The 13,736-nt window shown below is 53.1% G+C and overlaps 1 protein-coding gene across 1 annotated transcript; it reads left to right on the forward strand.

The window, feature by feature from the left end:
• Positions 1-2,944: 2,944 nt before the first annotated feature.
• On the forward strand, positions 2,945-11,533 carry LOC111159780 (FK506 binding protein 4). The gene is made up of 10 exons (XM_022522383.1): positions 2,945-3,224; positions 5,319-5,463; positions 5,908-6,050; positions 6,863-6,983; positions 7,236-7,392; positions 8,059-8,149; positions 8,246-8,329; positions 8,524-8,709; positions 9,233-9,472; positions 10,727-11,533. Exons 1-10 carry the CDS (start codon positions 3,120-3,122, stop codon positions 10,832-10,834), a joined length of 1,380 nt encoding a protein of 459 aa, XP_022378091.1. The 5' UTR covers positions 2,945-3,119; the 3' UTR covers positions 10,835-11,533.
• Positions 11,534-13,736: the final 2,203 nt, after the last annotated feature.

Genomic DNA, 13,736 nt, shown 5'->3' on the forward strand with positions numbered 1-13,736 from the left:
AATTCATTGTTTATGCACCACACCCAGTGCTCCATGCAATGCGTGCCCTCCACAACACCCACCACCAAGATCACCCAGCCCCCCACCTCCCTCCTCGCAAATACTTCTGAATGATTCAAATATATTTATTTTTTAAATGTTTAAGAGCATGGGTAGTCAAAGAAGGTCAAAACAACAACTTTAAAAGACAGGAGGGTCTTCATGTATGAAGGATGGGCCTAGCATTAGGGGGATGAAGTAGATGCGCTCAGGAAGGCAAATTTTAGGAATAATAAAGCTTCTGACCACAGCATGAGTCATCTACAGAATAAGGGGAGTGATTAAAAAAAAAAAAAAGTTATGTTCTCTTCTTGTAGCAAAAAGGAAAAAAAATTGGAAGGATTTTGAATGAGTGGAAATTAATACCAGTGGAAATAACTACAGTGTTAAACATCTTTAATGGCAATACTAATTTAAATAGCTAGGAATGGTATCAGTCAAGGGCGGGAAAGAACAAAATACCTGCGTACTTTCTGCATTGAGTATGTATAAGTTTTACAATCAGAAAAATATAATGTGAAGAACGGGGGAGGGAATCAAGAAACAAGGGTCTGGTCTGAGAATTCAAGAATCCAGTGCCTATGGCCCCTTTCCCCTCCCTTCCATTTCCCAGCCCCTCCTGTATTCAACCACTGAACCTGGTCAAGACTTTTTCACTGGAAACCTTTTCCTCCTGTCTTTCCTCTTTCCCTCCCACCCTTTCCTTCCCCACTCTAATAGACTTCCGTGTTCCTGGCACTCTGCCCCCACCTCCACCACATTAGAATAAGGACCATCATTCAGTAACCACCAGCTTGAAGGCAGGTACTGTGCTAGATACCTGCATTCCGTTCCCTCTTTCCCCGCCATCACACCTCCTCTCATTGACAAATGTTACTACCTCCAGAACCTGCTCCAGATCAAAACCAGGGTGACCCAACTCGCAGTGGCACGTGCATCTTAAGCACTCAGTCGGAGCTAAGGGTCACTAAAAGATGGAGACTTATGCTATTTGCTTCCAATAAAGAAAAAGACATAGAAAAGCAGTCCTCTCTAATGGTGAACTTTTCTTTTCCATCCCAACTCATTCCTCCAGATAATACCCAATGGCCCTAGCATCAAAAGAAACTAGCACACAGTTTCTACGTGGCTCAGGCGGTTAAGAGTCTGACTCTGGGGTTTCCGCTTAGGTCACGATTTCCTGGTCCTGAGGTTGAACCCAGGGATGGGCTCCGTCCCTCAGCCTGGAGTCCTCTTGAGATTCTCCCCCCTAAAATAAATCAATAAATAAAACTCAAGAAAGAAAGAAAGAAACAAACAAACAAACCAGCACACGCTGGGTTAGCCAAGTGCACAAAAATCAACAGCAAGGTAACTGCCAACCCACTCAGCCAGCACCTTATCCACCACCCGTCTCCTGGAGTTTTGGAAAACCTCCACATTGTTACTTCTTACTCTACCAAGGGATGCATAGAAAAGAAATAGGTTTATCCCTCCATACCCTCTGGGGTATCCCCAGTCATCTAATGAGACATGTGTTAGTTGCGACTAATGTCATTTGCTGTAAATTGCTGGAGGAAACGGTTTAATTTCTTCCGCATCCCTTCCCATTAGGCTCCATCAGAAAGGACTATAATGAATGATCCAAATACGTCAGGGTATTGCAATTTCATTTATAATAGGGTAAATTATGTACCTAAACGAGACAGCTTGCATACAACAGCAGCACAGTGCCAGGCGCGTAGCGAGGACTCAAAATAAAAAATTACTGAAATACAAATTTATGCAGCCAGTAAGTATTTGATGCCACTCACCAGGCACTGTGTTAAACCGGGGTTAAGCGCTGAGCAAAATCAATTCTCTAGACGGTTCTTTTTTGTCAAAGGCTATTTAGGTAACCAGGTGCTGCAGAGCTGACTTGCTGTCCAGATCCCCTGCACGCCACAGGCAGTCGAGAAACACTTGAGAACCAAATATTCCTTCCCGTGGGTCTTTGGTAAAATGGAATGACTTTTCTCGTGACTTGAAACCATTTTACTCTTTAATATTAATCTAAACTGGTCGATTTATTACTGCCGGAGAAGGTCCCTTTAATATGCGCCCCATTTAAAGAGTTCTTGGCTCAGCGGGTCATTTCTTGCAAACCGGCTGCCGCTAGCATTTTAAAGAGCTAAAGGTGGCACGTGTTCCCGGCTCTGGGGAAATCAAGGTTGTTTTCCCCGATTCTGTGCATTGGGGTTACTGCTTTTCACTCATTTTCAACCCCACCTGGCTCCCCTTCCCTTCTCTCTCCCCAATTCGTTAAGTATATATATACGCCAAGTACAGACGGGGAGGCCATGCGGTCTGCGCTTACGACCGGCTTTTATAAAAATGCCCGTCTCGGGTGCGGGGAGACGGACGCGCGGCCACTCACATCCGGCTAAGCAAACCACGCTGCAGCCTGCAACGTATCGGGCGGATCTGGGGCGGCTGGCCGGCTCGGTATTGGAGTGATGTAGGGGGATGGAGAAGGATCTGGAAGAATCCGGTTAGACCGGGCAACGGGCGGAGGAGGGCCCGGGAAGGGCCCCGGGGTGGGGGTGGGGGGGGCGGTGAGCGGGGGAAATCCCCAGAGTCCGAGGGTCCCAGGAGTGGGGGGAGGAAGGCCAGACAGCCAGAAGGAGAAAGGAACCCCCCCAAAAAAAACCAAACCAAAACACACACACACACACACACACACACACACACGTTCACAGAAGCACCCTTAGCACTAAAGCCCAAACTGGCTTAGCGGCCGCCGTCTCTAGAAAGTTCTCCGCCCCCTCCCCCTCCGTCCCTCGCTCCCGCTCCAGCTCCTCCCAGCCCCTCCCACCGCGGCGGGGTGGGACCAATCGCTCCCCGCGGCCGCTCATTACCCACCTCCTCCCGCTCCCGCGCCCCATCGGCCGCGGGCTGCGAGCGCGCTGGGCGCCAGAGGTGCTCGAGCCTTCGACCGGTTCACAGCTGGGCGGCCGCCCCAGTGTCCTGCCGCCCGCACACCCGTGCAGAGAGGCCCGGCCGAGAGGGCTTGGCTCGCGCCCAGTGCCTGGCTCCTGAAGTAAACGGCGCACCGAGCGGCGATGACCGCCGAGGAGATGAAGGCGGCCGAGAGCGGGGCGCAGTCGGCGCCGCTGCCCCTCGAGGGGGTGGACATCAGCCCCAAGCAAGACGAAGGCGTGCTGAAGGTAAGGGCGGCGGCGCAGGCGCCCCTCGCAGCCGACCTCCCGCCGAACTGGGGAGCCCCGGGCCGCCTCTGCAGCGTCCGGGCGAGTCGTTGAGCCAGGCGTGCGGCCGGCGGCCGGTTGCATCGCCCTCCTGGACCCGGCTGCGTCGTTCGGGGATGGAAGGGCCGCCGCACTTTCGCAGGGGGCGGCCTGGGTGCGCGGGCCTCCCCGCGGGGGCATTCTCCGGCCCCCTGGGGCACCCGCGGTCCGGGGAGGGCCCCGGCCCCCTAGCCCCTGCGGCGCCCGGGCCCGGGACTGCGGCGCCAACTCCGGCGTGCGCGGTGCAGCGCGGAGGGAGGGGCGGGGCCGCGCCGCAGCACGCGAGCTGCAGCTAGGGGGCCCGGGCGGCGTGCACCCGGGCCGGAGCCGGCGGGGGCCCGCTCCCGCCCCGACGCCGCCCCTCCCTCACGTCACCTCTCCCCGACCCCGCGACCCGAGCCGGGCCGCCAGCGCCTTCCCCGCGGGCCGCAGCCGGGAAGTCCCTGGCGGCCCTCGCCGGCGGTGCGGCGAGCTCTCGGCTCCCCCGGGCGGTTAAACATTAGCAAAGACCTGAAGCGGGCCACCACAGTGATTTCCTGGCCCAGAGGCCTTTGTACGGCTTGACGCCCGGGGCCGGGCCACGAGGGAGGTTCTGGCGCCCTCCGTCCCCTTGGTGACCCCCTTCCTAAAGGCCGGGTGGACCCAGCTTGGTCACTCGCTCAGCCATGCTGGCCCCCCTTCCCCCGCCCCGGGAAAACCAGGGAGCGGTGCATGCCGGGACTTGTAGTTCCCCTCCCACTTCGCCCTCCCCCCTCTTGAGTTGGGGCAAAGGGGTGTGGGGCCGGGAGGAGGTGTTTTGCTGGGAGCCTCGGAGAAGCGAAGCGAAGGGGCAGGGCGTCTTGACCTGGTCGGGACGACTGATGGTGTTTCCGAGCAGGTTCTGCAGAGTGCAGGATGGCGAAATCCTAGGCTGGATTTCATGCCTCCTCCTCATCCAGTGTTTCTTTTTACCCTGGCTTCCCACTCCGTTCCACACGTGTGTGTGTGTGTGTGTGTGTGTGTGTGTGTGTGTGTGTGTGTGTGTGAAGGCCTGGGCAGAGCTAGAGACCTCGGGGAGCCCATATCTGGTCCAGAAATGGTCCTGGTTTTGCCCCAGATCTTAGCGTCTTAAGCTGTTCTTCGGGGGGCATGTGGCTTCCCCTAATCTCTCCAGAGCCCTGGAGATTTCTACAAGGTTATTATTCCCAGAAGGGTCCTTTCTTCTTTTATCTTCCACTCCTTCCCTTTTGCCTTTCTACTCCTCAAGTCTTCTGTCCATTCTGTCATGCAGGCTTTCTCTCAGAAGGTAACCACATACCTGCCAGGTGACCCACAGAGTCTCCTTGTCACCTTTTATAAAGTTCAGAAGAGAAGCAGAGCTTGTTGAAATTCCTGAGAAATGCTCCAGCCCTCAAATAAAAGACTTCAGTAGCCTACCAGTCAGAAATGTTCATGTCCCAAGCCAGAGTTTTAGGGCTGAGTGAGCTCCTCTGTGTTCATCAGTGGCCTGGTACTTTCTGAACCTCTTTTGCGCTGTTGCTATTCTGTTTTGTTACTCATATTCTTAATTCTTCTCTTATCCACAAACCAGATCCAGACCTAATGACCACCAGGATTTAGGAAGAATGAGGAAACTTAACATAACTGCTTCCCACTTCGCTGCTGATAATAATCATCTTCAACTTTCTGCCAATTTAATTCTCCAACCCTGATAGAAGTTATTATTACTGGTTTACAAATAAGGTCTAGAGAGCTTGACTTGCATGAGAGCATACAGCAAAAATTTGAGCTCAGGTCTTTCATCTCTAGCTTTCAAACCAAGTCCTGTTGCACCTCAAGAAAGATGGAAGAGAGCAGTCAGTGGGGGTGTCTGTTGGCATCTAGCCAAACCTCACGTCGGAATCATTTGAGGCTTGGTCCCTCTGCTTCCAAGGAGGCAAAAGAGTCCCCCTGTTTCCATCAGAGGCTGCAGACAGCTTCAGGGCCTCTTTCTGCCCCCACACCTGGGTACACTCATCTCCTCTGCCTTCCTCCCAGGTCATCAAGCGAGAGGGCACAGGCACGGAGATGCCCATGATTGGGGACCGTGTCTTTGTCCACTACACTGGCTGGCTGTTAGATGGCACCAAGTTTGACTCCAGTCTGGACCGCAAGGACAAATTCTCCTTTGACCTGGGCAAAGGTAGGTGCACGGTTAGCGGATTGGTAGCATGAGTCCCGAGCAGGGTGTAAGCTGTCGCAAGCAGAAGCCATACTCTCAGAAGCGTGAGGAGTGGTCTGTCAGAATCTACGAATTAACCTTCCGTTAGCTCTTTTTTTTCTTCCTCTCTTTCGAACCATAGTGATCTCTATCTCACCTTCCCCGATCACCTCTGAACACCTCAAATCTTCTTCGGGGATGGATTATCTTGTTCCTAGAACTCCTTTGTTCCAGGGTTGAGTCTTTTAAAGAGGTCTGAGACCTGACAGTGCTTACTGCAACCAGGTCCTCTCCCTCCCTGTTCTCGTTTCCTAAGAGTGTATGGCTTCCCCATGGGCGTGGTCTGATGAAGGTCCCTGGAGCTGCTCTCGGAGCCCGGGGTCTGATCCCTGTCAAGCAGGACCGGTTTGCTTTCTGTACCTACAGGGGAGGTCATCAAGGCTTGGGATATTGCTGTAGCAACCATGAAGGTGGGAGAGGTGTGCCACATCACCTGCAAACCAGAGTATGCCTACGGTTCGGCAGGCAGCCCTCCAAAAATCCCCCCCAATGCCACGCTTGTGTTTGAGGTGAGTGTCCAGGCACAGAGAGCAAGGCAAAGAGCCAGGCTGATCTCAGCCCAGGGCCTGGCTGCCCTCCAGCACTTCCTGCCACTTAGAGACAATGTAGCCAAGGCTAAGGGCCTGGCCCTTAGGGGAGGAAGGGACCTGGAGAGGGCAGCCGGCTCTGCTGTGCCCAGAGCCTCTGCTGCCAGAAAGTGGCTGCTGGCAGAGATTTCAGGGGGAAAAGAGGTAGCCACAAACCCCTCCCCAGACTTGAAGCGGGGTAAGGGTTGAGGCCTGTTCTATTTCATGAACTGTGCCCGGAGATGGGTTATAATTTTGATTGAGAGGAGTCAGAAGGTCAGAATCTGTATGGTTATAAATGACAGTATAGAATGTCAGTGCTTTAGAAGGTGCCCCCCATGGGTTGAGGGGGTGAGGAAAGCCTTCACTGAGAGGGGAACTTGACACCGTTCGGGATCAGAGTGTCTGAGCCCTCCTGTAGTGGATGCTTGGAGAATGTTGAAAGTTGTTGGGTCATTTCCACCACCTACCAGATTGGCCTTGTGAGACGGCTGGGTTAGGCCTGGCTGGAGCATGTCCTTCCTGGGGGGAGCAGGTAGTAAAAAGATTGATCTCCCGAGGTCAGCAGAATCTGTGACCTGCCCGCTGCTACCAAAGTTGAGACTAGAGCTCCCAGAACTTACCAGAAGTGCCACTTTGTCCACTCTTGGTTTGGCTGCCCTTGTGCTCAGGCCTGGTCTGGCGGTGACCAGGGACTCTTTGGCTGACGGGGTAATGCTGAAAGGCATCGTGTCATCTTGCGTCTCCTCGCACAGGTGGAGTTGTTTGAGTTTAGAGGAGAGGACTTGACAGAAGAAGAAGATGGGGGGATCATCCGGAGAATACGGACTCGGGGTGAAGGCTATGCCAGGCCCAATGAGGGCGCCATCGTGGAGGGTGAGACAGCGCACAGTCTGTTCCGATTCTGATTCCGGTACTTAGTCCCTGGGTGGCTTTGGGCAGGTCACTTCCTTTTCTGATGAGTAGCTCATCTGAGAGCTGAGGGATGGGACCGTACCTTCCTAACATGCCTCTAGTTCTGACAATACAATAAGGGCACCTCGGGGGCATGCAGTGATGAGGTCATGGAGGGAGGCTGCAGTGGCCTCCTTCCTCAGCCCCCTGCATACTGCCTCCTTCTCGTGTCAGTTGCACTGGAAGGGTACTACAAGGACCAGATGTTTGACCGGCGGGAGCTCCGCTTTGAGGTTGGCGAGGGGGAGAGCCTGGACCTGCCTTGTGGGCTGGAGAAAGCCATTCAGCGCATGGAAAAAGGAGAACATTCCGTTGTGTACCTCAAGCCCAGGTAAGGAGTGGACACTTCGTAGAGCAGGTAGGTGACGCAAGGTCAGAAATCTACGTGTCCACAGTGAGTTGTGTAACTAGCCACTTGACTCTGTTCTTCTGTGTGCGCTCACCCACCCCCACAGCCTCGGTGGCGGTCCCTGTGAGTCTGGCACGCACGTGATCTCTTTGTGTTTGGGACGTGGTCACAACTGGCCACATCTGGAATCCTAGCCTAATCTTTTCAGTCCTGGCCACTCCAGGTCTCCTCCTCTACCAGTGTCAAAATTGTTGTTTCCTACTAAACATACTCTGTCATTCATGACATTGATTGAAACCCATCTGTTATGTGCCAGACGTGGGGCTGGAAATTCCGAGTTATTCAAAAGACATTATTCCCACCTTCCAGGGATTCATTTGGTGACATTTAGTAATTAGTAAATTAGTCATCATTTCAGTGTTAGTATGAGTTAGAAGGATATGGAAGATGCTAAGAGACCAACTAATTATGTGAAGAGGTCAGGGAAGATTTTGCCAAACAGGAAACATTTGAACCAAATCTCGGGGGATAGGGAGGTGCCTTGCAGGAAAAGGACAGGAAGCCTTTTCAGTGTGGAGCAGGTTAAGCGTTGCCGCAGTGACCTAGTTTTGTGTTTGTTTGTTTGTTTGTTTGTTTTTGCCCCCTCAGCTATGCTTTTGGCAACATGGGGAAGGAAAAGTTCCAGATCCCGCCCAATGCCGAGCTGAAATACGAAGTACACCTCAAGAGTTTCGAGAAGGTGAGTTTGCTCAAGGTCCTCTCCATCCTGAAGTCAGGTCCTGGGACATGGCTCAGGGGTAGCTGATGACTTTGTTTCTCCCTTGGGGTACGGCAGGCCAAGGAGTCTTGGGAGATGAACTCCGAGGAGAAGCTGGAGCAGAGCACCATAGTGAAAGAGCGGGGCACCGTGTACTTCAAGGTGAGCCGGCATCGGGGTCCTGAGGACGCTCCCCGGGCCAGCACGGGGAGCACCTACAGTCTTCACCCAGTGTATGGGAGCTGGCTGGTCCTGCCAGAGGTGGGGTGCGGGGGAGGCAGGCCTCCCTCACGCCCGCGTGTCCCTGATAGCTACCGAGGGTGACAGCCCAGTGCCTGAGCCTCCCTCCCTTTTAGGAAGGCAAGTACAAGCAAGCTTTACTGCAGTACAAGAAGATTGTCTCCTGGCTGGAATACGAGTCCAGTTTCTCTAATGAGGATGCCCGGAAGGCCCAGGCCCTTCGGCTGGCCTCCCACCTCAACCTAGCCATGTGTCACCTGAAACTGCAGGCCTTCTCAGCGGCCATTGAGAGCTGTAACAAGGTGAGGACCTTCCCGAGAGGGTTGGGGGGCAACATTCACAGGCTTGGCTGGGTAAGCTGCCGGCGGGTCTGAAACGGCCTGGGTGACTCAGGTAGGGCTAGGGTAGCAAGTGGGACCAGCGGGAGCCTGGAGGTGAAGGGCCCCAGAGGGAGGGGCTTCGAGAAGCCAGCACCTTGGCTTTCGTGGTAGGAGGCAGCTGACATGGAGGTCGAGGAGCCACGGGCAGGGGAGAACAGCTACAGCAATTCCTTTGGCTCCTAGCCTGGCCCTCCTGAGTACCTGTTTTATTTTGGAGAGAATGGAAATGTTGTATTGGGTCTTTTCTTTCATTGAAAGCCCAGGACGAAAGGGTTCCTTCCTAGACCTTGGTCTTTCCCGTGTCATGCCCCAAGACCCCTTCCTGAGGTGGAGCTGGCGGTGTGTGTTCTACCTGATCCTCTGAGGACTGCCTCTGGAACCCTGTCTCGGCCAGAGAGGCCACGGGGGCTCAGGTCTCCCTGTTGCTTCCTCTCTGCGTCCTTAGGCCCTGGAACTGGACAGCAACAACGAGAAGGGCCTTTTCCGCCGTGGAGAGGCCCACCTGGCGGTGAATGACTTTGACTTGGCACGGGCTGACTTCCAGAAGGTCCTGCAGCTCTACCCCAGCAACAAAGCCGCCAAGGCCCAGCTGGCCATCTGCCAGCAGCGGATCCGCAAGCAGCTCGCGCGGGAGAAGAAGCTCTATGCCAACATGTTTGAGAGGCTGGCTGAGGAGGAGAGCAAGGTAAGGCTCCAGAGGGGGACAGTAGGGACAGACTGGAGAAAAGGCACTGCCTTGTCCTGGTGCCTGACCCAGCTGTTGTGGCTCCTCGCCTCCAGTTGTGCGTGCCACGCCTGGACATCCGGTGCTGCCCTTGTCCCTGGAGCAGTGCCATGTATGTCCTGTTGGCAGAAACCGCTATGGTGGGGTGGGGGGCGGGCATGGTTCCCTTGATCACAGCTAAACCCCCCCCCCCAAGAGCCCTACAGGTGAGGAGTTCGTTGTGCTGGGTGTGCCTCCCAAACTGTTCTGTGTGCCTGTTTAAAACCCAAGTCTTAAAGAAAAAAAAAAAATGCAGGTTTTAAAAGCCTATGTTTAAATAGGTAATAGAGTTACATCGTTCTGTTGAAACCGCACAAAAGAATATGTAATAAGAAGTGCCTCTCCCACCACCCAGAAGTGGTTGGCTGTGTCCAGTGTTTAGATGATTCCAGTAAACGATGCACATGCACGTAGTAGACAGTCTTCTTCCTCTTCCCTAATAAAAGGCAACATGTCCTGCCAGTTTTGTACATTATACTCTCTTCATAGCATTCCTGCAAGACTGTCTTACATCGACAGCTCTCACGTTCTTCACTGTGCTGCTGGGTCCCACAGTAAAGTACGTGGCCTACCGTATCCCAGTCCCTGTTAGTCTCCAGTGTTCAAGACCAGCACTGCTGAATAGAAACAGAACGCAAACTGTACAGTGATTTTCAGTTTTCTGAGTATCTGTGCTAAAAAAACCAAGTGAACAAGTGAGGTTAATTTTAATACTTAGTTGACCCAAGATGTCTAAATATTGCAACGTGTAATATTTTCAGATCGTTCCTCATCTTTCAGACCTAAGTCGGTCTCCAGAAATCTACCATATTACTTTGTACTTAGAAAACATCCGTTTGGCCTAATTGTTAAGTGCTCAGGAGCCACACGTGGTCCTTGCTACCATATTGGACGAGTGCAGCTCTAAGTAGAATCGCACTAAGGGATCGTGTAAGTGTCTACTTGTGTGTGTGCGTCTTTAGGACACACCTGGAGAGGGAGTTGGCTGTGTTGGAGTTCCAGTGCGTATCTTTTCTTCGGGGGATGAGTGTGTGTGGTACGTGCACACGGCTCGTCACCACCTCGGCTTGGTGCCGGCAAGTGGGAGTGGGGACGTGGAGCGAAAGTCCCCTTTCTCCTCAGAGGCCTGGGCCAGATGAGAACTGGAACTGAGCCCCTTCTTCTCCCTTCTCCCAGGCCAAGGCAGCAGAAGCCGTAGGAGACCATCCTGCTGACACAGAGATGAAGGAGGAGCAGAAGAACGAAGTGGCGGGGAGCCAGCCTCAGGTGGAGACGGAAGCATAGCCTCTGCCCAGCCCTCCCGCGGCTGCCTGCCTCCCCTGCTCCCTCCCCTCCTCCACCCTGTTAGTTTTGTAAAAACTGAAGAATTTTGAGTGAATTAGACCTTTATTTTTCTACCTGGTTAGATGGTGGCTTTGGGGGAAGGGGGAAAGGAGCAGGCTGGGGGATCGTTTTAGGTGGTGTCACCCCCTCATCCCTTCCCCCGTCCTCCATTACATGTGAACGAATGTCCATCCACACGCACACTCATCAGAACGTTAATTTATTTTGCTGCTTCTGTTCGCTGTGTCCATTTTTCAAATGGTAGAAGGGAGTGAGTGGTAGGGATGCTACGTGGGCTCTGATGTGAAACCAGGGTGGAGAGGGAGACTCCTGGGCAGCCATTTCCTCGTCCTTCTCTCCTGCCGGTCCGTTCCCAAACATGAGGCCTCCATGTGGGTGCTAGGGGCATGGGAAAAACCACTGCTGTGCCCGTTACTGCTCTCTGTTCCCATCCTCACCCTCGATGGTATAGCTGAGCTGTCTCCTGGTGTCCTGATGACCACCTCCTGTCCCCCACCACCAGTATTTCCCTTTGGATCAGTTTCCCTTCTCAGCCAGGTCGTGTCCCCAAACCCCTCAGCCTCTTCTCTGCACGTTGCTGAAGGTCCGGTCTTACCTCAAGTTCTGTGCTTGAGCAATAAAGTGGAACTCAAACCTGGGTATCGGGCAGCCCTTTCTGTTTGGCCTCGAGAGTGGGCATGGTGGCTTATACTTGGGGGACAAAACTGAGGGAGTGGCCTCCCCTCCTCCCCAGCCCTGGCTGGAGTGTGGCAGTTGATGAAGCCTGTGAGCGTGGCCAGCACACAGGGCCTCCCCCTGTGCCACACAGGCCTCAGCAGGGCGATGCCTTCAGCCTCCCACAGGTTCCCAGTGCCCCTCCGCAGCCAGGCGGCTTTTCATAGCTTTCCTTTTCTTCCCTAACACCGAGGGAGCGGCAAACACAAACATGTAAAATACTGGGACCACTTGTCTTAGGGATACATTGGTCGGCCACCTAACTGATCTAGTAGAGGCATGTAATCTAGCCAAAAGCACGAGCTTTCTTGGTTTCTTAAGGTAAAAATGCCCATGAGCAATCCTCCAGTTAGACACCTTTCACACAGTTACAGAAGAACCACCTCCAGGCCAGGGAACTCTGGCACCCAGGCCTGCTTTTCAGCTTGCCTCAAGGTCTTCATAGGGAAGAGCTTGTACTTCTGTTTCTTGACCTTTGGCTCCTATAGCATTTCAGGGCCCTGGGAGAAGCCAAGGGGGCACAAGTCTAGTGTTTTCTCTGGATGGTCATAGCCATAGGCTAAAGGCTCACTCTGGAGCCTCAGCCCTCTTCCCTCCTGTGCGAGCTGTCCTTTCTGCCTGGTGGAAGAGGTAGTCTGCCAACCCACATCTCTGTACAGTTCCAGAAGACATTTCTCCATGCTTTTGCTGAGGAAGATGAATTTGTGTCAAAGTTTCACCACGTCCTACAGCATGGCTGGTGCATGAACCAGAACTAAGATTTGGTTCAGTCTTCCATTGCCCACTCAGGCTCTTGAGCTCACACAGTCCTGCGCATCTGGGTCTTGCTCGTACTTCAAAGATCCGTCTTGGCCCTGCAGCCGCCTACAGCCGCTAACCTAGGACGCAAGCTTGGGATTCAACCAAGAGCCTCGTGTGAATTAACCTTAATACTTGCAACTGTCCTGTGAAGGAGTTAACACCCCCGCTTTGCAAATGAGAACAAGGCTCAAGTCAAAGAGGGGTCTGCCTGGAATATGAGCAAGCTGGAACAAATCTAAACTTGCTGGGAGGCTCATGTGACCTTGGGCAAGCTGAGCCTATTTCCTGAGCTGCAAGAACAGGGGAGTGGACAAAACACACTTCTAAGGTTCCTTCCAGCTTCTGTGGGATTCCAGGAATTTAAAACACACTTCCATAGAATCCTGGAGCTGGATAAGCCTTGGTTGGTGTAACATTAAAGCCATACTGTCAAGATGTTTTATTTAAGGGGCCAGAAGCCTTCAGGATTAAAAACAGACATGTCACGTACTTCCACTCTGCTCTGGACCATGCTCAAGTTCATAGCCTCGTCAGTTGAACATTTCCTCACCAACACTCAAAATCCTCCCGGATCGAGAGAATGTGCTTGGATAAGGGAAACGGGTAGTAACCAATATATGGCTAGCTGTTACTGCAGATTTGGACATTTTCAGATTGGGTTCATCTTGTCCTAGTGCTGATCCTCATGACAAGTTCTATAAATTCGATCTCCCAAGTCTTTCCCGTCTCCATTCTAGCAGCCCCTCCCCAACATCACCAGGCACCTCCAGCCAGATCTCCTGTCCAATGGCTTAAAACCCATTGGTGACTTCCCATCCCAGAACCCATACTGAGGTCCATAAGACCCTGCAGGGCCCAGCCCTGCCTGCCTTCCACCAGCAGCGAAGCACTTGACCCCTCTCTATACCGGCCACAGCACCATGGTGGGGGGTGGGGGGGGGGAGTGTGCATCTCCCTTGGTTTAAAAGAGTGGAATCTCTCTTCTGTCTGCTGTGTTTCTTCCCTTTCCAAATGTAGGGCATCTCAGAGCCTTATGACATACTGAAGTCAAAATGAAAAGGGGTTAAGGGCAGTGCTGAATAAAGCCAAGTCAAGAGATCCTACGTAAGGGAACTTGTCCTCTTTCTGGAAATCATTATTGCTATTTTCTGGCTGTAGTTCCCCAGCTGCTTGCCAACCTCAGATAACTTGAACGCACTACCACTGTCCTCAATCATAAAATCTCAGGATCATAATAAACCCTCGTTTAGCATGTAATGAACAACACTAAGGATCCCAATTTGGGAGGCAAAGTAAGAATGAAAGAGTCACAAAGTGGTTCTGAGGA

This window comes from Enhydra lutris, unplaced genomic scaffold, assembly GCF_002288905.1.
Source record: "Enhydra lutris kenyoni isolate GAN:26980312 unplaced genomic scaffold, ASM228890v2 scaffoldscaffold69, whole genome shotgun sequence".
Lineage (NCBI taxonomy): Eukaryota > Metazoa > Chordata > Mammalia > Carnivora > Mustelidae > Enhydra > Enhydra lutris.